Source organism: Phasianus colchicus, chromosome 5 (assembly GCF_987193195.1).
Source record: "Phasianus colchicus chromosome 5, bPhaCol1.hap1.1, whole genome shotgun sequence".
Taxonomy (NCBI): domain Eukaryota; kingdom Metazoa; phylum Chordata; class Aves; order Galliformes; family Phasianidae; genus Phasianus; species Phasianus colchicus.
The window spans coordinates 39,786,998-39,810,692 of NC_143440.1; the positions used below are offsets into that span (position 1 = coordinate 39,786,998).

Here is a 23,695-nt window from a genome sequence, read left to right on the forward strand (position 1 = left end):
AATGATCTGCTGCTGTTTACCCTGAAGGTAGATACATTTCAGTGCAACTTTGCCTGGCATATGTACAGTTTATGGAGGACTGGGAAGCTGAAATCTGATTTTCTACTCTTCCACAAGTGACACAGAACTGTGTTCTTGTCATTGTTTACGTGTGCCACAATTACTTAAAAAAAAAGATTTTATAGTAGTGTAGGAATTTCAGGGAAGGAAATGTGACTCTTTAAGTCTTAGAATATGGTTTAGTTTCCACAGTTACTTGAAAGTAATGGCATTTTAAAAGTCTCAGAATGCTTAAAAGACTGAGGAGAAAAAAGGGTTGCTTCCTTAGGGGGAATTACCCTTCTTAATGGGACATAACTAAATGTTATTTGAATATGGAAAGCATATACCCAGCTACAGAGCCTGAATCTCACATGTATGAGAGGGAAGCGTAAGTGGCTGTTTTTGTTCATTAAGGAGTTGCTGCCCTTTCCTTTCCCTCTACCATGTGAGATGTGAATGATCCTGCTCACAAGAGTTTCATGCTTCTCCTAGAATGGATTCTCTATCTCTTTATAATTGTGTTTGCTGGATCAGCAGGAAATGCACTCCAGAAATTCTTGTTTCTTTAGGCTCCCGTGATTATCTCTTTGTAGTAGGTCTCAGCAAATGGCCAGTAGCCATGTACAAAAGTGCAGGCATTTCAGTGACGTCCTCCCAAAGTTCACAAGGCCTGGAGTGTGACTTTTTGGGTAGAAGAGAGGGCACGCCTGCTGCCAGGCCTTCCAGACTGCTTTCTTTTAGTTTGCTTTACTCTCCATCCTCAGGCCTCTCTTTACCCACGGGTCTCCTGGGCATGCAGGAATTGCAGTTGTGCTCATCAGCAACTCCTTCTTCTGCTTCTCTTTAGGAAGGAAGCTCTTCCCTGGTGCGTTATGTCTCCATGGCCTAGCAAGGGGGTTTTCAACCTTTCTCTGTGGGCGATGTGGACTCAAGTAGATTGGTGGAGAGCTCAAGTGAATGTGAATTTCTGAGTTGTGCTTCTTGAACCCACAGAATAGCACTGAGAGCAGTGCAGCACTCAAGTTATAAACATTGGCTGATGCTGTCTTTGGGTAGAGAAGCCTTTTGTGTACAAAACAAAAGTCTAGGAAAGGGTTCCTTGCATCAGCATCCTCTCTAACAGTTATCCTTAAAGTCTTCCTAGGAGTCTATCCAAAGCCCCCCTGCTTTTTAGGTGCACAGCTTAAATGTATTCATAGGCACTCTTTGTACAGAGCGATTTGTTTCACTGTTGTTTTTGAATTTTAGCTCTGACACAGACACCCTCTTTAGCCTAAGGTGAGTCACTTCATTGATGTGATTATGTGTTTTGAACATCTTTGATGGAGTTCCTCCTTGCCTGTTCTCTGTGGCTCATGGAGAGTTGCATGACCACAGCAAAATGCTTTGTGTTACTGCAGACTCCTTGTACAGTCCAGTGTTTTGCCTCCAATAACCCTCATTCTCTTTTTTGCAGTACATATAATAACAAGATTTTTCTATTCTTCCTGACCCTTCTCCCCACCCCTCTTGCTCTCTTTGTGCTATATAGGATTAAAACTTTACTTTTCTCTGTGGTGGGCTCCTGGGTCTGTAATGACTGTCAATGCCATCTACTGCTCCCTTCTGTGAGGGGGAGCTCTGTTCTGCAGATGCCTTGTACTCCCTGCACAGAGAAGTTGTAGGGGACAGAGAGCTAGTGCTATGATTTCTTTGGGATAGTCTGTCCCATAAAAAGAAATTGGACGCAAGGATACATATAGGTGCTTGAAGGGCAATATATAGAGATATTGTTGTTTTGCTGTTGTAATGGGTCGTGCCTCACTGCAATACTGTGCTAACCTGGCTTCATTATTTCCAGCTCTGTAGTCTCTTCTGGCATGTGAGCTAGTGTGATGTGTGTTTAAGGCTTGTTTATGAAAGGTGAAATGGTAGGGGCTGAGAGCCATGGCTTCTGGGAAATAAGGACTAGCCAGAAGAATTGATTGTGTTGGCTTATTGATCCTTCAGGAAACAGCCCTGAAGTGATAACACTATTTCTGCCACTTTGAGGCACTTTGTACCAGCAACATCCTCTGTTTACCTAGAATAGCGTGAGGGTAGAGCTGTTCTGTTGCCAACTCATCCCAGAAAAAACCCAAGCTAGACATGTGTTGAGTTTACCACTTATCTATCTGCTCACAAGGAGGTGGGTAGCAGCCTCCCTGCACGTACATCACTGGCTTATAGTGGGTAATGGCACTTGGCTATGAATGGTGTTTTTGAGAGTTTTTTTCCTAGTCTTTTTCTGTAGTGGCATTTTGTGAAGTAACAGCCTGTATCACATCTCTCCCATTCTTTTCCATTCCCTTTCTGGCCACATTGGAGTCACCTCCCCGTTGGACTCAATGCTTGAAATAAGGTAGCTAAACTCTTTTGATCCTGTGAGCCCATGCTAACTTCTATCCACCTCTAGAGGCTGTTGATGGGCAAGTGATGAAACAGCTGCTTTGCACTGAAGAAGAACCTGCCCTGAGAAGGCAGACATTTCTTTCTTTCCCCAAGGTGGTAAAGGGAGAAACACCAAGTTGCTGCAGGAGCTGGTGGATGAACAGTGCTTTATGTCTGCTCAACTGTACCGCCTGTAGATGCATGCATGAGGTGTTTGGAGAGCAGAGCATGCACAGTGGTAGCCTTGAACGTCTCTTGGGTGCTTATGTGACCATGGGCATGGTGGGACCTGAGGGAACACTCTCCTGCCTATTTCTGGGACGCACAGCTGTCTTTGCAGCGCAGTGGGCTGGGGAAGCCTTCATTCTGTTGCCCTGAGGCACCAGTTGCAGGCAGCTTGCAAGATGGGCTTGGCTTACGGCCTTAACTAGGCCATTGCTGATGATTACTGATTTGGACTCAGATCTGCAGAAGTAAAAGAGTAATTTGCTCATCGTGTTCTGTATCTCCTTTTCTCTGCTTTGCATTCACATGCTTTGCACCCTTTCATTTTACTGCATGTGCTGTTGTGTTATAAGGAGTTTCAGATGCAGGGTAATTGCCTCCATAGCTGGGTCAGAAGGCCAGGAAAGCTTGGGACCATTTGAAGCCCATTGCAGAATCTTGCAGAAGGCCAAGAGAGCCAAAAAAACTACTGTGAAATGCTTCTTTATTAAGTCAGGACAGTTTATATATAGAGATACGCAAATAACTTAGAGCCATTTAATTACCCTATATATCATTTCTATAGTTCATCTTCTTTGGTCCTGCCAACAACTTTATTGCTGTACTTGAAATTTTACTTGACAACTCCACCAAGTGAAAGTAAATGATGAGAAAAATTGCAATTTTCTTTTAAAAGGAAAAAAAAGTGTCTAGGTTTCAGTGAACAACTAAAAAGCAAAGCCAACTGCTTAAAAAGAAAAAAATAGCGGGGGATAAGAATAACACCAATGTACGTATAATACAAAATATAATTATGTTTATTTTGGGACTTGATCAGTAGTTGAACATCTGAGGCTTACAGTACTGTGTATTATGTAATGTAAAATTATTATCTACTACTTAATAAATCTCATGCTGTGACTGCTCCACTTCTTTTTAACTAGCTCTCAGACTGTGGCTACAAGTTGTGCTGGCAGCTTTGGCTGTTCCTTCTATTTTGCCCTTGTTGCTTGTATCATGACACAGTCCCTACTCTTGGGCCTGCTGCATTGAGACATGAGACAGCTTTTGTCCTAGAGACCTTGTGGTTCTCTTTGAGACGAGATGGCTGGAAGTATAGTTGGTTATTATGTCTGTGACTGTAAGAAAGACAAGGGTAACTAAGATAGGAATTAATGGTAATGTGTTAACACAAGCATGGCTTATTTTATATGCAGATGACTTTACTTACTGTGCACTTAACTAGAAGATAAAGTACATTCCTTTATGTCACTGTGCAAGACCTATCTAATTTTTTGCTTTGCAAAATTAACACCTCTCTTTCTTAGTTAGGAGAGCTCTGCTACATGTTCGCAGCATCTTTGTACTCATATGTGTGCTTTCCCATTTTTTTCAGTGCCATAGTCATCATTTTCTCTTAAAAAATAGTTCAGAGGGAGCTGACTTTAGATAAACCAAGGGAAGTATTTTTTCATATAACCAGAATTACACTGTGGGATTTGTTGGCCTCTGCATTATTCAGTAGCAAAGTTATGGATGGACTTGGGAAAAGGAACTTATGGAATTTGTGGTTGTCATCAGAGACAAGTAATGTTATGGTCTAGAGGCAACAGCTTAAGCCACAGAAATGCAGCAAGGTGGAGAGCAGGAAAAGTGTTCTTCTTTCTTACAGTATTTCCTTGAGCATGTTAGTGGCTGCTATCAGAGATGAAATACGGGACTAGCTGACTTCTTGACCTTGTGTGACTGGCTTCATGACGTCTCTTACAGGTGAAACCAGTGTTGTCACTCAGTGCAGATGGCTGAATACTTGTTTATGTGATACCCCATTACAGACACAGCATTTACTGTACTGTATTTTGTTTACTGTAAACAAAATATAATATTGTGTTTTTAATATAATATAATGTTATAATATTATTATATTTAATGTTTATAATATAATGTTTTTCTGCTGTTATAGGCCATGTTCTCAAAGCTGTGAAAGTTCCTAGGGCAGATAAGCTATGCTGTTGAGAAAGCAGCACTGAAGACAAGAATACAGCCAGGGAGGAAGGCTGAGCTCCACATAGACAATGCTCCCTGAATGCGTTGGTTTTGACTGGTGTACATTCCTTCCCCTGGATGGGGTGGCTCTTGCACTGGAATTTGCTGGGCAGAGAAAGGCCCAAAGGAAAAGAGGCATGTGCCTCTATGGATGCAGAAGAGCAGACTGTATGGCAGTTGTGATCTTTTCCATGTATAACATGATGTTTTCATGTATAACATCCTCTGCTCTGCAATGTGTAGTTCTGCAGAAGATTAAGTCACCCATTGAGCTTTAGTTTGGTGATGTGTTGGGTCAAAGGAGCAAGATGTTCTTGTAAGATGTGGGTTCAGTGTGAGAAAGAGAGAGGACCGTGAAGGTTTGTGCACTCAGTGATCACATGAATCAGCCTGTTTCTTGCCCAGTGCCTACCCTATGAGCCCAAAGCACTGAACAAATGTGCCATTATCTGTTGAAAATTGTAGTTTGTTGTTGTGGCTTTCTTTATTTTTTTCCCCAGGATTTCATTGGTCTTCTCCAGTGCAGCTATCTGTAAACTTGTAGTTGTAAAGCTGTGTAAGCTTGGAATCTGTTTCGTGTTGTAGTTTTGCTGCTTAATGTGTGTCTTCAACAAAACATGAGTGAGTGCCTTGGGGTTTCTGAGCAAATTTACTTTCATGGCCCAGAATTCACCTCTGTAGTGAGAGGGCAGGTTTGCATTACTTTTTGGGAGATAGAAAAGGCCAGGCTAGGGGCAACAGTGCTTTCTGTTTTGCTTCAAATGTAGATTATTTTCTTGTACATGTTTCTATTGTAATTTGCATTGGTAGGTACTGACCCATGTTGGAAACAAAACCAAAATTTCTTGCACTGAAGTTCCGATAACTGCTCAGACCTAAAAACAAAAACACTCTTAGTGTGGGGAGTGATGCTAGTTTTAATTCTCCATCCAAGCCAGAAATATTCCCAATTTTACTTTTTGAGCCCATCAATAATATGGGGCAATTATGTGACTATGAAAGCTGCTATTGTACAAAAAGATGTTTGTATCATTTACTATTTAAAAGCTGAGCCAAGCAGGAATTTATGCTTCTGGTTTCCCATTCATCTGGGAACTGCTGCAACTTTGGTAAAGTCACGTTTCTGCGGAGAGAGGACTTGAGATGCTAATTTGACTGTAGGAGTTTATTTCTGGAATGCAGCAGTGTTTCACCAACGGAGCAGCTGTCCTGGAAACACTTACTATAGGAGCTCTTTTTCCTCACTGTGTATAATTGACAAAATCACCCTAGTTAATGTGAAACCTTTTAAGTCTCCTTAACTAGACCACAGGGAGTGCAGAGAGGTCTACAGAACTCTGACCTCCTTCACTTCCTTCTCCTATCATTAGGGAAGAAAAAAATACTCCCATGCTTAAATGTTCCTTGAAGGAGAAGCCCATAATCTTTTCTGAGTTTATAAAGCTGTTTCTGTCAGTAATGTGCTACTGTTTGGGAGGAATATGTGGTCTCACACTTTCAGTAGATAATTTGTGATAGTAGATATAACTCTTCTAAGCTTCTCAGCTATTGTAGGATGATGAATAACAGCAGTTAGAGGTGGGAAAAGTTTCTTAGGTTATTCAGTTCTTCTGTTTGACTAGCTTTGCTTGCCCAACTTTCTTCCATACCCATTCACTGCTGAGTGACCTTTCTACTGCTCAAGCCCTTCTGCTATCAGAGAAATTTTCCTGGTTGTTCAGTTAAAATTATTTCTTAATTTCTTTTTTTTTTCTCTCTCTCATGATACACAGTTTCTTCTTTTTATCGTTTCCACTCTTAAATTCTTTTTAGACAGAAGTCCTGTCTCTCAATCCTTGTTTCCTCAACCGAACTCAGTTTCTTTTTGCCCTCCCCTGCTGCCACCTTTCATCAGTCTCTTGAACTACTCTTTAAGTTTTATTGTGTTTCTATTGAAAAAGTTTTACACCTTGAGTTTCAGACCTGTGTTTTAGCCAGGGTTCAAGACTACTCACAGGTAGCAGTTCTTTATGGGGAGGAGGACATTCCAGCTGGGTGAGGGTCTTTTTTCCAGAGAGTACCACATGACAAGTCCTGCATCTATGATCTAGGCCAGCCTCCCTGGTGGTTGCATCACTGGGGCAAGCTCTGCAATGGAAGCCTGCATCTGCTGAGATTTGGGGAGTGCTTCTTCCATTAGGTATTTGAAACAGACCACAAATTGCCCCCACAGCTGCTGCTGGCTTTTCTCCCAGGCTGTGCTAGTGTAGCTTTTCAGATGAATAAGCGTGACCAGGGCTTCCTAAAAACTAAGCACTTTGTCAAAGATTTTTGCTCCTACCATCAGTTGTTTTGAAAAGCAATCTCTCTTTTTTTTTTTTTTTAAAGAATTTAGCTAGAATATTTAAGAATTTAATTTCGGAGTAGAAAAACTCTAGAACATGACCAGTGAATACAGTTTCCTTTTGTAATTTCCCTCACTTTCCATGTGTGTGATGGAACATAATTAGTCCTGTGTTGCCCTTATGGCAAAGTGGAAGCTGAAAAGGTTTTTGTGATCCATTTGGAGGGGAAAAAGAGAAGAGAAGAGAAGAAAAAAAAAAGCAATATAGATTTTACTTATAAGGAGCCAAGGGCAGTATGTTTTAATAGGAAAAAATGAGTCTTGCAAGTGTTTTTTTGGATGCTGAGATTTGAGAGATGTGGTGGAGAGGTGAGTGGTTTTTAAGAAGAGCCTGGTACGACACAAACCGGAAGGAGCAGTTGGAGAACAGCAGTGTGCGAGTTTAAGAGGCCTTCTGTAGGCAGTAAAATAGTACATCACAACTTAATGGAGAAGAATAAAAAAATATGGTCCCCAATACTATGTACTCTCTTCTGATGGCACATGGTTATAGTGACTTGAAACTAAGTAACAGATTTGTTTAATCTGTTAAAACTAAAACCATGTCTGGTTAGTCAGAGTATGTGAGCAGCTGGAAAAACAGATTTTTTTTGCTACAGCAGAGTCCATGGCTTGACTTCAGGCTTCCAGTGCTCCAGTATTAAAATTACATACTGCAGTAGTAGAAGCAAAGCTGGACAGCAAGACAAATGTTAGCGGGCTTGGATGGTAGACAAACAGCTCTCATATATTATTTTATAACCCTGATGTTCTGGTCTTATATATATATATTTTTCCTCATAGGTATCTTGCTCTGTGAAGCTTGAATAAAATTTTAAAATAGAGCAGATCTTAAGAAAGCAAATCAAGACAAACACTCAACTGACCACTTATTGTCCTGTATAGGATTGCTGCACTGTGCAGCCCTTGCCATCGGGCTCTCAGATTTCTTTATGCATTCTGGTAGATGAGGTGCATGTTCTCTGGCAAAAATAGGTAGTTTTTCATAGAAGGATTACTCTAATATATTAGAAATTGCGTTATGAAAACCATTTATGATTATCCTAATTGAAGCTTATAGAGAACAAAAAAGTTCTGGTTAGTTGGTACAACACAAAACCCTTCTTAGTGAATGGTTTCACCAGATCAAAACAGATGCAGAAAGCAAGATAAACGTGCCCAAATACTGAAACTTGTAAATAACTGAAATCTAAAAATATTTTAAGGCAAACCCACCTCACTTTGATGCTCTAGGCTTAATGCAGACCATTAAAACCGACCTAGTAACTCCTGGACTGACTTGGTAGCTTCTCAATGTCAGCATCTTCTAAGGAGACATGCAGCTGTTATGGAAAAACATTGTGATTATCTGGAATACTTCATGACAGGTTGTCCAACTGGCCAGTTCCTTCTGTTTAAAAATGAAAACATTATCTTTATTATGAAGTAGAATTTGTCTAGTTTTGATTACTAGGAATAATCTTTCTTTTAAAGGATGTAAGGTAAGACTAAAGAACTCGCCACTATTAAATTTTCCTACACTTACAGTTGTATCCTGTCACTCCTCAGCCTGTTCTTGGAATTAAATGTATTATGCTTTTCAGATTTCTCTCTGGATAGTTTTTGTTTCCAGCAAGTCCTGATCTGATAGAACCATGCTTTTCAATTCAGAAATTATGTGTTTCAGTCTCATTCGATCTCAACCATGTCAGCATTTACCTACACAAAAGGAGATGTTTTATTTACGTTTAGGGTATTTTTCTTTGAAAACATCTAAAAAAAACCCAACCCTAAATGTAAATACAGCAGTTGCGAAAGTACATCAGCAACATGGGGAGCATATGTCATGTGCATCTGAGTCTATAGTAGTCCTTCTTGTGGTCAATTAGGATTAAACTAACCTTTTGGCATTTTTAACCCAGATCATCTCCCCATTTAGGGCTGTGCATTCGCATGTGTCAACACATAGATAACCAGTGGAAAGAAATCATTGTCCGACCATACTCAGCATTGGTGCTGCCTCACCTTGAGTACTGTGGTGCAGTTTTGGATTCCACAGCATAAGAATATAAAAATATTAGAATGTATCCAAAGAAGGACAATTGAGATGGTGAGAGGACTTGAGGGCATAGCTTATACAGAGAGGCTGAGAAAGCTTGGTTTCTTCAGCTTGGAGAAGACTGGGGAGTGACCTGATTGCTGTAATGAAAATGTTATACTAAAATATTTCAGATAAAGAAACTCAGTATGCTCTAACAGACTTTGGCCTTTACTTTTACTGTCTGTGGCAGAATGTAATTTTGTTGTTCTGGGAAGAATTTGAGGAAGAAATCCTGGACTGGGTACCGCTCTGTTCATACTGTATTCCTTTGCACAGGAATGGTTATTAAGAACTGAGTTATTTCAAGCAAGTTTCTCTCTGAAAGAGAATGAGTTCACAAGACCAGAAATAGTAGTCTGTTGTTAGGAGCATGAGAGGATCAATCTGACAGGGAATGGATTTACTTGTGTCTTGCAGGGTTTTAGGTTTTCAGCCTTTGACTGCACCTTACCTGTTTGCTATAATGCAATTAAAGGACCACCTTCTTTCATTCCCCCTTGCTAAGATATTAAGGCTATTTGGAATCAGATCCTATGAATGAATGTAATAATGAAGCCATCAGTCTCAAATATAGGTAGCCTCTATATTCATAATTGTACTGTGAGTTTTATTTTTCTAAATTATAGTCTTTTGATCAAGAGTAGAACTGCAAATGCTTTACCAAAGAATTCCAGTAGCAGTTGGTAGATACATTGAATTGTTGATATATTCACTATAGTCATATCCTAAAAAAATGAAATACTTGAATTATGAAATCAAGGTAATGAGGCTTCGTGTGTCAGAACTGCATCTAATGTGCTGCAATAGGCCTTTCTTTGTACTTTATCTGAATAATTGTGATACAGCCGCTTGGAAATACACTTATGGAAATAGCTTGTTAGCTGGTGTAAACCAGCACAGCTGTGGTGAAACCTAACCAGACCTGCTATTGTATGCCGCATTACAGTTTGGCCCTTGATGTCCATAGGTAGTTGTTTCCTTGCTTTTAAGTGGTCAGGTTTTGTACGTGATGCAGGTAACTACAGGGTTGTCAGCAAACCAAAGCGACCTTAAACATGGTTCTGACGCAAGGTTTTCCTTTCAGGCTGTACCTGCTCAAGGGAAAATATTCCTCAGCTAAGTGGAACGTGGTGGAGGACGGACTGAATGGGAGCATGGGGAGGAATGGTGGTGACAGGCAAGTCTGATCTGAGCTAGCACTGTAGCACCACAGACCAAGAGGGAAAAGCAGGCGGGTTGCATACCTTGGCGTTTGTATAAGACTTGATTATGTTGTTTGGAAGCAGGGCATCACAAAGCAGTGAGGTAGTGTTCTTGCTCTGTACCATTCTGGTGAGACTTTCAGCTCTGGGCACTAGAAGAAAAAATGCAGAGGAAACTTGGAAGGTAGTAAGAGAAGAACAACAAAAATGATGACAGAGCTGGAGGGATTGTTTTTATGAGGGAAGATCAAAAGATCTAAATATGTGAAGCTTGGCTAAGTGATGACGAAGAAGGAAACATGAAAACTACCTGCAACTGTTTGAAGGGTATAAACACTAGAGGTGAGCAAACAGCAGGGAGAAATGGTCTGTGAATTTGAAAGTCATTCTCAGTGCAATCTTATTTCCACCCTTTAGTGCTCGCTTTCTGTTAGGACTTGTGCTTTGCTGAAAATGTTTTCAGGGAAAAACACACCTCAGTAGTTCAAATGCTTCAGTATCTGCAAGGAAATTCTGAAATGTAAGTTCAAGTTTAAAATTTGAAATTTGCTTTACCTTGCATAAGTCACCTAATGCTAATTGACACTATGCAAATTTTGTGTATGGTATGGTAGGTGTGTGGTTGAAAGCTATACTTTCTGTTTACGTGAGACTTGTCCTTCCCTGGTGGAATTAGTTAACTAAGTGAGCGTTGCAGGATAGGTTGCAGCTGCCTTCTATCAACTTTGCACAAAAAGATGAGGCACTTATTTTTGTAGACAGGCTGTATTTTATAAATGGAATGATTTGCATGTTGATCTGTTGGGAGAGATTTCGTGTTTGACAATAGGTAAAAGTGACTAGAGCACAAAACGCAAGTATGTTACTCGTATGAGGGTTGTCAGTGCTGTTTTATGAAGTTGTCCAAATATGCTTGTGCACTGCAAGAGAGATCTTTTGTAGTCTGTGGATATTCATAAGCTAAGAAAGGTGAATGTACCTTCTGTGAATCCAAGGACAGTTAGCACAATTGAATTAAATGGAAGCTGAGTTTTAAGAAAATGTGTTAGTGTTGAAATTCTCTCCTGGAGGTTCACTTATCATTTAAAGTACTTGGGCAAAGCAATGGAAGCGGGTGCTGGGCAAGCCTCGGGTGAGCTGACTAATTTGGCAAGTTGTTTTCAACTTTGGTTATTTGTGAATTCAGGCATTAAATTCTATGTTAATACTCATCAATGGACTTGTCTGTGCATCTTTCCCTGTTAATGTAGGATTGATGCGTGCTGCTCAGCAAACGACAAGAAATGCACAGCTGTCTAGACACACTCTTTAAGAAAATGCTTCTCTGGAAACGGCTGTGTATGTGCATGCATACATCAATCCATACTGTACACAGAAACTACAGGCATTGACCTATGCAAACACACACCAAATTATTGCTTCCTATAAACAAATTAGCATGCTTTAAAAGGTGAAAAGCTCTATAAAATTGTCTGCCCTGTTGTTTATGACATGAGCGGAGGATGCACTACATTACAGGGGAGCTCACATTTCTCTCTTCTCCCCCCCTTCTCTAAATGGACGTGTGCTCCGTCCGTTTCACCATTGTTCCTGCCAGCCCGATCCCAGCAGGGGTTCCCTAATTAGCAATCTCTTCATTTCCAATCAAAGCACAAAGCGGCCCCAAAAGCCTCTCTTTATGAGGGAGCTGAGCGGTGGCTGGGGACGTGGAGTGGGATAATTGCCTTCGCCACTGGCAGCAGTAAGCAGCCTGGCTAATTCATTATTGTAATAACTTTGCTTGTCCTTGGGGAGGGGGGGCTAGGATGAGGAGGACTAAGCCTGGCGGTGCTAGCTGAGGACAGGGGGAAGGGGGAATCCAGCCAGAACTGAGGTAGGGGATGGGAACAATTGGCAGGAAAGCAGAAACTATTTGAGATTTTTCCCTCTGTCCCCCCTAAATAATTTGAGGAGGATGTTAATTTGTGGCATGGTAGACAGTGTTCCCTAGCAAGATTGCTAAGTGCACCCCTTTGCTCTGTCCTTGCGCTCACAGAGAGGGCAACCTGAAAAGACACATCGCTCGGTCCCAAGACTGCCGGGGAGGCGGAGGCTGTGGCTGAGGAGGACTTGGGGCTGCCACTCAGTCAGGGTAGGAAAAGTTGCTTCTGAAGCATTGAGTTAAGGCTGAATGACTCAACTGTCCGCACCTAGCAGTCTGTGGCATTCAGTGATGCAGAAGTCGTCACCAGCCCTTGTGTAGAGACTGCATGTTGTGTTTATTCTGCGCAGTCAGAAGCTGGCAAATCTGTGGCAGAGCTTTGTTCTTACCTATTGCCTCTTTAAAATACCTTCAGTTATTTACACACCTGTGTGAATGTTGTAGCTTTGACTTTGCTGGAGCTCTGTTGGCTGCCAGCAGCAAACAAGACACTGCCCTCATGAGCAGACTGCCAGGCTGATGTGAGCAGCTGCTGGAGCTGCTGAAGGGAGTTGGCAGAGCCAGAGAGAAGATGGTTACTTCCCCTTAACTTGAAGGGAAACGTCTGTGCTGTGGTGTATGGTAAACTGTTTAGGTTTTTGTTTTTGAAGTGTATACTTAACTAGATAGGATCGGTCATATATTTGCAGACCCACTGGTTCTTCTTTTTTATTTCTTTGTCCTTATCTCAAATTGGTGAGGCAGGGTCTTGGCTACTCTGACTGATTGATAGTACAGCTCCTTTTCCAGATTCCTCAGAGCTGTTACTGCTGTGTACATTCACTGAACCCATCACTCTGAACCTGTCACTGTTCACATTCCTGCAGATAGGTGGCTGGTTATGTAGCTATGCATTTTATTGTCAGTGGTTTTTTTTTTTCACTGAAAATTATTATTTCTGGCATGGAATAAAACTAAAGAAACAGTGATGTCAAAGTGAAAGTATCAAACATGCAAATTTATGTGCACAGGAGCACTTTCACATTAAACTACTACGTTGTATTGGTAAGCACTCCATTCTGGAGCAATTTGCAGGATTTTTTTGTTATGGAGAGGCACGTGGTGCAAGTCTTCAGCCTAATGTGCATTTCAATAATTTTCTGACACGTTTAGCTACCTAAGATGTAAAGTGCTTAAAAGAAGACAGGTGTTTCTAAGGTATTTGGATGAGACACTGGAGGATTAATAGGTATTTGGAGCAGAGTTTATAGGTGACATCCTGATTCTTGTGTTCTTGTGACCAGTGTGGTTTTCCTGGCTGCCTTGTGCTAGTTGCTGTCTGGCAGGTTTCTCCACCTCTCAACCAAGACATTCATCCTTGTGCAGACTGTTCTGCCTGCAGCCAAGGGAATGTCAGCTTAGCTGTCAAACAAGAACAAACTTCCTCTGCCCTGTACCACTGTGCATGAGCAGTCCACAGCAGTGATGTTAGAGTCCTAGGTCTTGATTTATTTTTTTCCTTATACTCGGTGCTGTAATCTTGGTTGTGTTATGCGTCTTGTTGCCTAATGTAAACACCTTACAGGGAGAAGGGTTCAAGTGGGTCTGTGAGTGAGCACAATTGTTATTTCAATCACTTGTTCTTTGTCCTCCTACAGCATCCTTTCCATCTAAGGATCATTGTAGGAATGATGGGAAAATTGCGCATCTCTCACAGCTTGCCCAGTTAATGAGGTACAGCAGAAACAGCACACAAGAGTTGAGGTAAAGTCATATACATAACCCTGCTTACTAAAAATGGAATATTGTTCAGCATTTGTTGAGTTAGTTGTCAGTTGTGCGGTGCATCCTGCACTTGCTTTTTATTTTTTCCTTCAACTCTTGTAGAGCACCTTAGTGTTGTGAAAAACATGGTGACCAAGAGCCAGAGCCAAGCACTCAGTAAAAGAGACTTTGAACAAATCATTTTCTTTCTTTATGTTTCCAGCTGCTCAGGAATGAGGATAATCTTGAATTTGCTTCCTGATGCTTTGGGAGGCTGAAGACCTTTTGGTAAATAAATTAGGAACAGGCAGCAGAAAGGGGCCAAAGTATCTGATGCGCAGCACGCTGGCTATATGACTGGTGGAATGCTAGAATATGGGCAAAGATGAATGAACTGGAGCAACAATAGGCAGCTTAGTCCTGAGTTTGCTGTTAGTATGAGACCCTAAATTGTTGCATTGTTAGCAATTGCTTCTGAAGAGGTAAGAAATTGTAGCAACGTGCATGAAAAGGAATATTAATGATCCAATTTCCAGCTGGGTTCCACTCCAAGGCCTCTCTGGGTGATGTGCATTTTTAATCATAACAAACAAGAAGGAAAAGGAGTTGTTTGCAGTGAGGCAGGTTTGCGTATGGAACCATGGTGTGTGACACTACTTTAGACCTCTGCCTGCTGCTCCAAGAAGGGCGTTACGTACAGCTGCTGTGCTTGAGTGCTACAACAAACTCATCTGGATTATGACCATAGTAAAACCTGGGTCACCTAGGAATGCATCCGTGAGGGGGGTCTGGTATTTATCTTGAGTGGCCTAAACCTCTTGGCCAAAAGAAATCACTGAATTTGATTGAAGCTTCAAATCAAAACTGACCCTAACCCCAAAAGGGCAACAGTACGATTTCTGAGTGTCAGAAAGCCTTTTGCTAACACAATGTTAATTCCATTAACCTGTTTTTGCAGTCTTGATTATTTCTGTGCAGGAGTATCTTCACTTGTTTGTGTTTCTGGCAAGTGATTTCCCCGACTTTCAGGGGAGTGCAATCTGTCTGAGTGATGTACCCAATAGCGCGATCCCTTCAATCCTTTTACTCTTCCACAGGAGTGTTAGGGGCTTTTGGAGAACCACTGAGGTTTCCTTAGCCTCTGAGGTGTTTTTCATTCTGAGCTTTAAGCCAAGGAGAGTTCTCTACTGCTTTGGGAGCCCATCACTGAATGGTTGAAACAGTCAGGAGTTGTTTTTGAGTGACACAAAGCCCCACTCACTTAGAGCTGAATATTCTGTGCTCATTTAGTTGTGAGACATGCAGCTCTGTCCTTGATACATGCATTTGGGAATGTGCCAGCCATCTACCCTAACTTAACTGCTGAGCTTCAAGCTCTGTGTCTCAGGATATACCCTTGCTTTTTCATCCGTCTTCTGCTCTGTCCTGCTGACTGTAACTCCTTTGTCTGTTGTCTTGAATAGCTAATAGTCACACCAGTGTTTTAGCCCCACAGTTGTCAAGTGCATGTGAGAATATGGTGCGATAGCACAGGATCTTTGTTGCAGAGGTATCTGATAATGTCTTTGGGGCAGAAGAATTGGCTTTCTCAATACAAGACTTACAGTTCATGCTGAACAGGACAGTTGTTCCACCTGGCAGAGGGCAAGGGGTGCTACAGGTACTCTCTCATTATGGTATAAGAATCCTCTCGTGTGTAGTAAGACTAGAAGTACGTATCCGCTTTCCTGTTGGTCTTAGCAACCCTCAATTGCTCCCCTTTGTGTTAATGTTAACCCAAAGCAGGGAAGAGGGCTGAAATACTGCATGCCTGGTCCTCATGGCATCCTGTTCTGCGTATCTGGTAGATGAAAGGTGGCTAGTTTTTAACATCCCAGTGCTCTTACTCACTATTTTCAAGTAAGGAAGGTGGGGGATCTGGAAGAGATGGGATAAAAAGCAGGACAGGCTTTTTCTCCTATTAAAGTAGGGGCTAGTGTTCTCTGGGATGACCTGTGCTGATACAGCCATCAGTAACCTGTTGATTGGGCTTAGGGCACTGCTGCAGAAAGATGGGATGCTTTCTGTCAGAAAAGTAGGTTCTGGAAGAACATAGGCACCTGCAAAATCAGAGCCAGCCAGGCCACTTGTGTCTGCCTCAGCTCCTGTAAGCTACAGTGCCAGGGGAAAGGCCGACAGCTTGCAAGCTTTTGTTTTGCTTCAGAATAAAAGTTACAGCGTTAATATCAGAGTTGTTTCACCTCAGGAAGGCAATTCACTGAAGTGGCTGAAAAGGGAGTGGGGAGGGGATGGGAGAAGTTGCCTTTCAGCAGCCACAGATGCGACCTCTGGCACAAGTGCCCTGGTTGGAGGACAGAGCAAGGGGTTTGGATGTGTGTTCATGCAACAAGTCTGGCCCTGAGAGAGGCATGCTTCCACTTGGCAATGCTTCCTCACTGCTGCTGCTGGATGCCCGACCAGCCAATGCACCTCCTGCATGAAAGGCTTTGGTCTAAAATGTTGAAAGCTGCAATTCTGTGTATGTACATGTGTAGAAAGGACAAGAGGATTGCATGGACAGTGGTGCCCTACTATTAGGGGAATAACAAGTGGACAAATAGCTGGTTGTAATTCTTATAATTGCTTTTTGGGGAAGATGGTTACCATTTGCTGAGACAAGTGTTTGTTGCCCAGGCAAAACTCCCAATGTATTTACAGCAGCAGTCTCTGTGTGTGCGGTAGGTATGTGTGCGCGCGTGTACATGCTTGTGTATGCCTTTATTTCCATGCTCCAGCTGCCTGCCTCTGATTTAAGGGCAGGTTTTATTCCCTAGCTGCCTCAGGGCTCCTCTTTTCTGATTGCATTAAAGTCTCCGTAATTCTCCCCTCATTAATGATTGGCATATTTTTACCTCTCACTAAAGGAGCTTGGAGGCAACTCCCGTGGGGCCCTGCTCGCCAAATGAAACAATTTCATCCTGCTCCAGAAACGCATTAAAAAGGGTTTGTCAGGATCTTATCGCTAGTTAAGGAAGGCTAATCAAATTACTTCTATTTATTAGCTGCTGCAGCAATGTGTCATTCCATCAAGTACAGGTACTGGGACAGGCAGGAATTGCACGGAGAGCTCTGTATACCCAATGCTGCTGTCTTGTTCTGCATAATGTCATCTCTTGCCAAGAGGGGTGCAGGGCCAAAAGAGGCTGTGTGCTCCCTGCTACAGTGCTTCTGCCGCCATTCCCATTGGGATTTCCCTTCTCCTGCCCTTTCTTCACTCATCTTTTCCAGGGTTACCTTTGAGTCCATTGCTTCTGCATTTGTTTGACCTCTTCTTACTATTACTGATTATATTTTGCTATGGACTATTTATTTCGAGCTGCTTTGGGTTTTTCTTTCCCAAGCTTAACTCAGTATTAAACCAGTCTGAAATTTCTTATGTGATTTCTCTTCGGATACGGGGACTTACAGGGGAGCAGTGGGGGAGGATTGCAACAATTTGGAAAATCATATATGCTTTCCTTACTGTTGGTTTCTTGGTGATCTGTTGTTGTTTTTTGGTTGGTTGGTTGGTTTTTTTAATAAAGTAGATTCCAAGGACCTAGTTGGGACTCTGAGAAGAGCACCAGCTGTTGCTGGATTGACACTGATCACGTGAACAGTAGTGGTTTGTGGAAGTGTGAACTCAAATAAAAGCTCACACTTTGATTCCACACATGGAACACATTTTCTGCTCAAGTGCACAAAGTGCACTTGTGCTGATAACCACATGCACTATTGTTCTTTGCATGGGTTCACAATTCCCACAATGAGCGTACCTCCCACGGGCATGCTCAAATGGGATAAGGGGGCAGGTGCCTGAGTCCACTTTTAAACTTTAGAAGATATAAGACTACTTCTTTTCATTTACTATTTCTTTCATCTTGAAACTGAGAGTGATTTTATTCATGTTTGGGATAAATGTGAGTTTGCCAATGAAAATGTGCCTGTTTCCATGTAAAGCTAGACTCATTAGGAAAGAAAAAAAAAACAAGAATAAAACCACTGAGCTGATGTATTTGCATGAAGTGAAGTGTATCTAAATAGAGTTATGGTGATTCATGATGATGATGCCAAGCACTTTGTATAAAACTTTGCTCTTTCATTTTGTGCATGCCAAGATCTTCACCTTAGCACAAAATCCTGAGGAAGCAGTGAAAGTGCAGTGTTCTCATGGATAAGTGTATGTGAACACAACAGCATGCATATGGCCTTGGCTTCATTTGGGGCAGATCTGTGCTGATTTTCAGCACTTTGCAGTGTATGTACGTACACATGCGCACCCTTTCTTTGCTCAGAAATGATGGAGCACATAGAGCTTTCACAGTATTCCGCTACTACGAGCAATGATTTCTGGAGCTTGGGCAGTAGGAGAGATCCAGATGCTCCAGCTGTTACAACTGTGTGAACTCACTGCGTGGTGTGAGTGGCTGCCAAGCTACTGGGGTCCTGGGATCCAGTTCTGGGAATGGCAGCATAGGAGGATGTGTGGGGAATTGCTGCCCTGTGCAGTGAGCCACGCTCCAGCATCCTCATTATCCACACAGTTCAAAAGGCAGTCCTGAGTGGTCCTTCATGTCCCACAAAAGGCTGTATCGATTGGTCTGTCGGAGCGTTTCCTGGGGTCCTTTATATCTCTCTGCCTCGTCGTCAGTAATGAAGAGGCCAAGCACGGGGAGAGTCAGCAGATTCCCAGCTGCTGGGATTTCTTCATCTTCTCATCAGGATTTTAATTAGACACGTCCGAGAGGGCAGCGCTGTGTGAGGGCGGGCGGGAGCTTTATCAAACAGGCCACATCTTTAATTACTGTTTACTGACAGATAACAAGGGGGGGTGGGGGTGGCAGCAGAGATGGTTGTCGCGGGAAGCAGGGAAGGACAGCAGTCCCCAGAGCACGCTCTCTGCAAAGAAGGCCTTTACTAGGGATTGAGCAGAAAGTGTTCCCTTTCCCCAGCCTGCCACAGTGAGAGAGATTCCCTTTGCACCTTTCCTAGGAGGCAGGGGATAGATCTAAAAAGCACAGTGTTAAGGGTCAGAGATGCAAGGAATGGGAAGTAGATGATTGGTTAGAGAAAAATGAGGTAACTGTCTCCTCTGGGCTGCCAGGATCCTCAGCTGAGCTGTCCTGTGCCTCCCCAGACTTTGGCATCCCTGTGGGTTTTCTGACACTGCACAGTAGGCAACAAAATCATTTCCTTTTTTCTATTTGGAATTAGCAACCCCCCTGCCATTGTTGTTTTGTGCAGAAGTCATCTCCTTCTGTCTTTCTATGTGTCCTCGGCACTGGTCGCATAGGAGCACGGCTGGCTTTCTCTTGGTGCTCACAGACTTCTAGTGCTCTGAGCAGAACAAGATCTGGAGGATGTGCTTGGGATCAGCAAGGACTCTAATTGGACTGTTGTTCTTTCATTTTGCTACGCAGTAGCAAGCAGATTATAGAGCCCACATGTTATAGATTTCCTGTCATCCCTCATGAATCAAGCTCCGCTGTCTTATTTACTGTCGGCCAAAGCCTGTGAATAACATTACCCAGGGATACACTCTCACGCAGTTGTGCAAACACAGTACAGAGCAGTTGCATGTGCCTTTGAGCTGTCAGTTCACCTCCCTCAATACCACACCTTAGCAAGGCTGTGTGGTAGGGAAGGGCCTCCCTCTCTGTGCAGGATGGCTCGTGGTCTCCCTGGGTGCTCAGTCAGTAACACTGAAGGCAAAGCTTCATAATCTCAATAATGTGAAGTTTGAAAATGTATACCTTGATGATATTCCTCCTTATTATTCCAGACATTCCATATGCTCGCATTCCTGCAGGTACTAAGGATACAGAATTCCAGTTTTCTGGGAGCCGTTTGGTGTGAAATCTGGCAGCTCTGCATGGCTTGTCAGTGTAAAAGGTTTGGTTTGTGTCCTGGGCACAGCACTGAAAGGCAGGACCAAGAGCACAGCAATCAGCTCCATTGAAGAGGTGTGCTCAGAAATGTTGTTTCTCTATCTAGTAGTGCAGCGAATGTAACAGGTGATAGCTTCAATTTATCAGAAGATATTTTTTCAAGTTTCCCCAAATTTCAGCATAAGGTTTTGGAAGTGTGCGAGCAATTGAATCCAATTTGGAGATTTGCCTCAGTGAAGGACTAACTTTTTTTTTTTTTGTAACTACAGTGAGACATAACTACTGAGTTAGCTGGGGTCCACTGGAAGTGAAAGCAAGGTTGCTCTATGGGTCATAAGCCAACCTGCTAGCTGTTCCTGGCTATAGGTGTTTGCAAAATGTTTGGCCTTCCAAGTGATAAGGTTGGAGATCATCTGAGGAACTGTGGTGCTATTTTGTTTCTGTTTGGCAGGTTAATATTTCTGTTGTGGAAATCTAGCTATTAAATAAGGTCTGGGGAACGTGTCTTCAAATTCTAAGAGGCTTTATCCAAGAGGAAGTGATTAAACTGTTTGCAATGTTCTGTTGATAGAGCTGGAAGTAAATGGGCTTTGGATACAATGCAGGAGCTTTCATTTCTATGTTACAAACATCACATTAGCAACAATACAGAAGCAATGGAACAGACTGACTGAGAAGGGCTGAGTTTTACAGAGCAGGCTGGAAAAACATCTGTCAACATAATGCTGCTATGTCTGATCCTCTATAGGGACAGAAAGATGATGCAACCAGCTGATGTGGTCCTTGCTTTGTCTTCTGTGATTTTAAATTGTGCACGATCTTGTGACCAGCTGATGTGGTTCTGAAATGGGTGCAGGTGTGTATGGTAACTGCTGAACCAGGGCCTGAACCACTGATTGAGCACCTGGGGAAAGGACCTGGTCAGCCCTGGGGGCACAGGTGAAGGCAATTCAGCTGTGTGACCAGAAGGGGTGGAGCCTGGCTGCACCTCTCTGAGACCTCATTTCAGGACTGACTGCTGCTAGGGAAGGATCTCCTTTTGGAGATTCCTCCTTGGTGAAGCTTTCTCCTGTGAACGTGGAATCTTCTGGTATGGGTGAGCAATTTTCTTTCCTTCCTTTATAGCACTTATAGCGCCTTTCTAGTGCGCTGGTCCTTCTATCATCATGCTTTTGTTGTAAAGCCTTTCCCACTGTGTTGATTTGTCCGATTACTACAAGGTGCATATATCATCAAATAAGCATTAACACCTGTAAGCTACCAGGAATAGCATACCTAGAAGTGCAAGCATTCTGCTTAAGCAACTTCCTTAATTTTTATCTTCAGATGTACTGCTATGTACAACAGAGACTGCTAGCACTGTCTTTTTTCTACTAGTACTCCCTGTAAAATTTAGTTTCAGTTGTTCGTACCACTACTTAGCTTTAGTCATTGCTTCACGCTTTTCTATATCTGTGATAGATTGGTTTTGGAGAACTTTCTGTCAAAAACAGGATAATAATTAAAAAAAAAAAAAAAGTAGGTGCAGTACTGTGACTTTGGCTAATGCCTTCTTTCTGTTTAAATACAGACCAAGAACATTTCTCCCTGTAAAGCTCTAAAACTGCTTGTGTTCCAGAGCCAACTTGTGGGGATAGACAGAGGTGTATTGGGGTGAGGAGATAACAGGCTGGAGGGGAATGATGTTTGGAGAGTTGAGATGACAGCAAAGGAAAGAGTTGGGGTGAAGAGGCAAAGACAGCAATGGGAGTGAACTGTGATGTTCTAGAGTGTAAAAGACACAGATTGAATGGTTAGAAGAGCCTCTGACTAGTTATTCCTCAGAGGTGATCAGTGTCTGAAATTTATGCAGTATTATCGTTGCTCACGTTGGTCTTAACAGAGGAGGGTGATCTACTCTTTCAGCCCATTTACTCCATTATCTGGGTTACATGGTCTGCATGATGGGCCAGTCTTTTCTGATAACCCACAAAGATGTCACTCTGACACTTCATGAAGGAATTTGTTTGTGGTGGAAGAAACAGCAAACCGTGCAAAGGGCATTCTAAAGGATGCTGACACAGGAACTGGAAAACGGAGAAAGGCCAGTTATAATCTGTGTGCACTTCTGTCAACCTGATGGTGCATCTTACACAACTCAGGTGTTAGCTACATAACTCTGCTATTTCTTCCTCAGGACCCCTGCCTCATTCACTGCATGTGGTAGATCACCAGCTCTGAGATAAATCAGAATTGCAAAGTGAAAGAGACTTCTGTAGGCCCTCGTCTCATTTCACAGCTGTGTAGCAAGTGAGACGGGGATGATGGGAGGGAAAGGGAAGCTTTCATTGGTGAGGCAGTTAAGTTCTGATCTGGTGGTTGACTTTTTCTCTCACCATTTCTGTATGATAGTTCTCAAGCTTCTGAAGCAACTGTTGTGTCAGTGGGTGTTTAATTGTGCATTCCTTATTTTATAGTGGACCTTTTTGATCCTAAAGGACTCGCTTTACAGAAGTACTGAGTGCTTATAGCTGCAAATGAAGTAAATGGGAATCCACTAATACCACACTATGCAAACATATCAGTCAGGCTGTGATTCTCAGAACGGGCACCCAGAATGAGCAAATGTCTTTCACCGTTGTTCTCAGTCATTCACCCATAAAATAGGAATGAAAATACTCCCTACTTTTTTGTAAGAGTGTGTGAAAATAAATGATCTTGGATGGTGAAACTCTTGGACAGTGTAATGTTAAGCCCATAGAAAAATACATGAGGAAATGAATGAATCTCCAGAGATGTGTTTGAAGAATGTGTGGTAAATAAGGCCTGTGGCCACATTAGCCATTCTGAGCAGAAAACAAGTATTTCAGGTAGCTGCCTGTGGCATGGGCACAATCCTTTCAGAATGCAATCTGAGGTAGAATCTTGTGGAAATAATATAACGTAATGAATGTTTGTGAAGTTGTGTGTATAAGAAAGCTAAAAGCGTTTATCACAAGTAAGCACAGTTTTGCCATTTTCTAAACCTTCCCTGCATTTGTAGTATGCCTTTTTAAAAATAGGGGGTTTTTTGTTTGTCTTTGTTTCATGAATCCTTTCATGCTTTGATGTACTGTAATACGGTATTGTCTCATTCTCACTGTTTGAAGGAAGAGTTGCTGTTTTGTGTAGTTGCAGATCACATAATTGCAAGTAGTCAAAACCTTCTCATCTTAAATAGTATGTAATCCACTAGTTGTATCCACTCAGGGGCAACACTGCATGAGTGAGAAAGTCAGGTCTGACCCTGTAATTTTGCTTTGTAAGCAAAAATGGCACCCAGATACTACTGTTCTGAGTAGTAAAGGATCTGGGGATATTTGAGATCATAAAACCCACTAGAAGTAATTAAAAAAGTAAAAGCCCCTGTAATCTTCCTATGTAGCAATATACAAGAGAGGAGGGCGTCACTAGGGCTCTGAAATGACCTTAAAGGTCTTTGCTGTAATGGAAGGAAGAAGAGTGGCAAAACCTGAGCTCCTAATGAAAGTATGCAGGAATGTAATGCTCAAAATATTGAGAAAATGAATGTTAATAGTGTTGGAATGATTGGTGTCCAAACCTAACACTAGTTACCCTTTCCGTGGTGTGCCTGATATTTGCTGTATTTCCAAGAGAAAATGGTGTTGGTAGGACAAGAAATGAAGTTATGGCACGTACTACTGGCATTTCTTTTGTGGCAAGTAGAATTGTTCTCTGCAGGTGTCTAAGAACCCAACCATAAACTTTTTCTCTTGTATT

General features: G+C 42.3%; 1 protein-coding gene across 6 annotated transcripts in view; it reads left to right on the plus strand.

Moving 5' to 3' along the window:
* The window catches only part of ESRRB (estrogen related receptor beta), a 158,119-nt gene that overhangs the window by 43,612 nt on the left and 90,812 nt on the right, over positions 1-23,695 (plus strand). The window contains exon 2 of one of the 6 annotated variants that reach the window (XM_090141412.1): positions 13,925-14,030. The exons of 3 other annotated variants lie outside the window; for them this stretch is intronic. In XM_090141412.1, the coding sequence (XP_089997538.1) occupies positions 13,996-14,030 (35 nt within the window). In that variant the 5' untranslated portion in view covers positions 13,925-13,995. Of the gene's footprint in view, positions 1-13,924; positions 14,031-20,769; positions 21,033-23,695 lie in introns of those variants that run through there. 2 more of the 6 variants (XM_031593183.2, XM_031593182.2) reach the window with 2 other exon arrangements.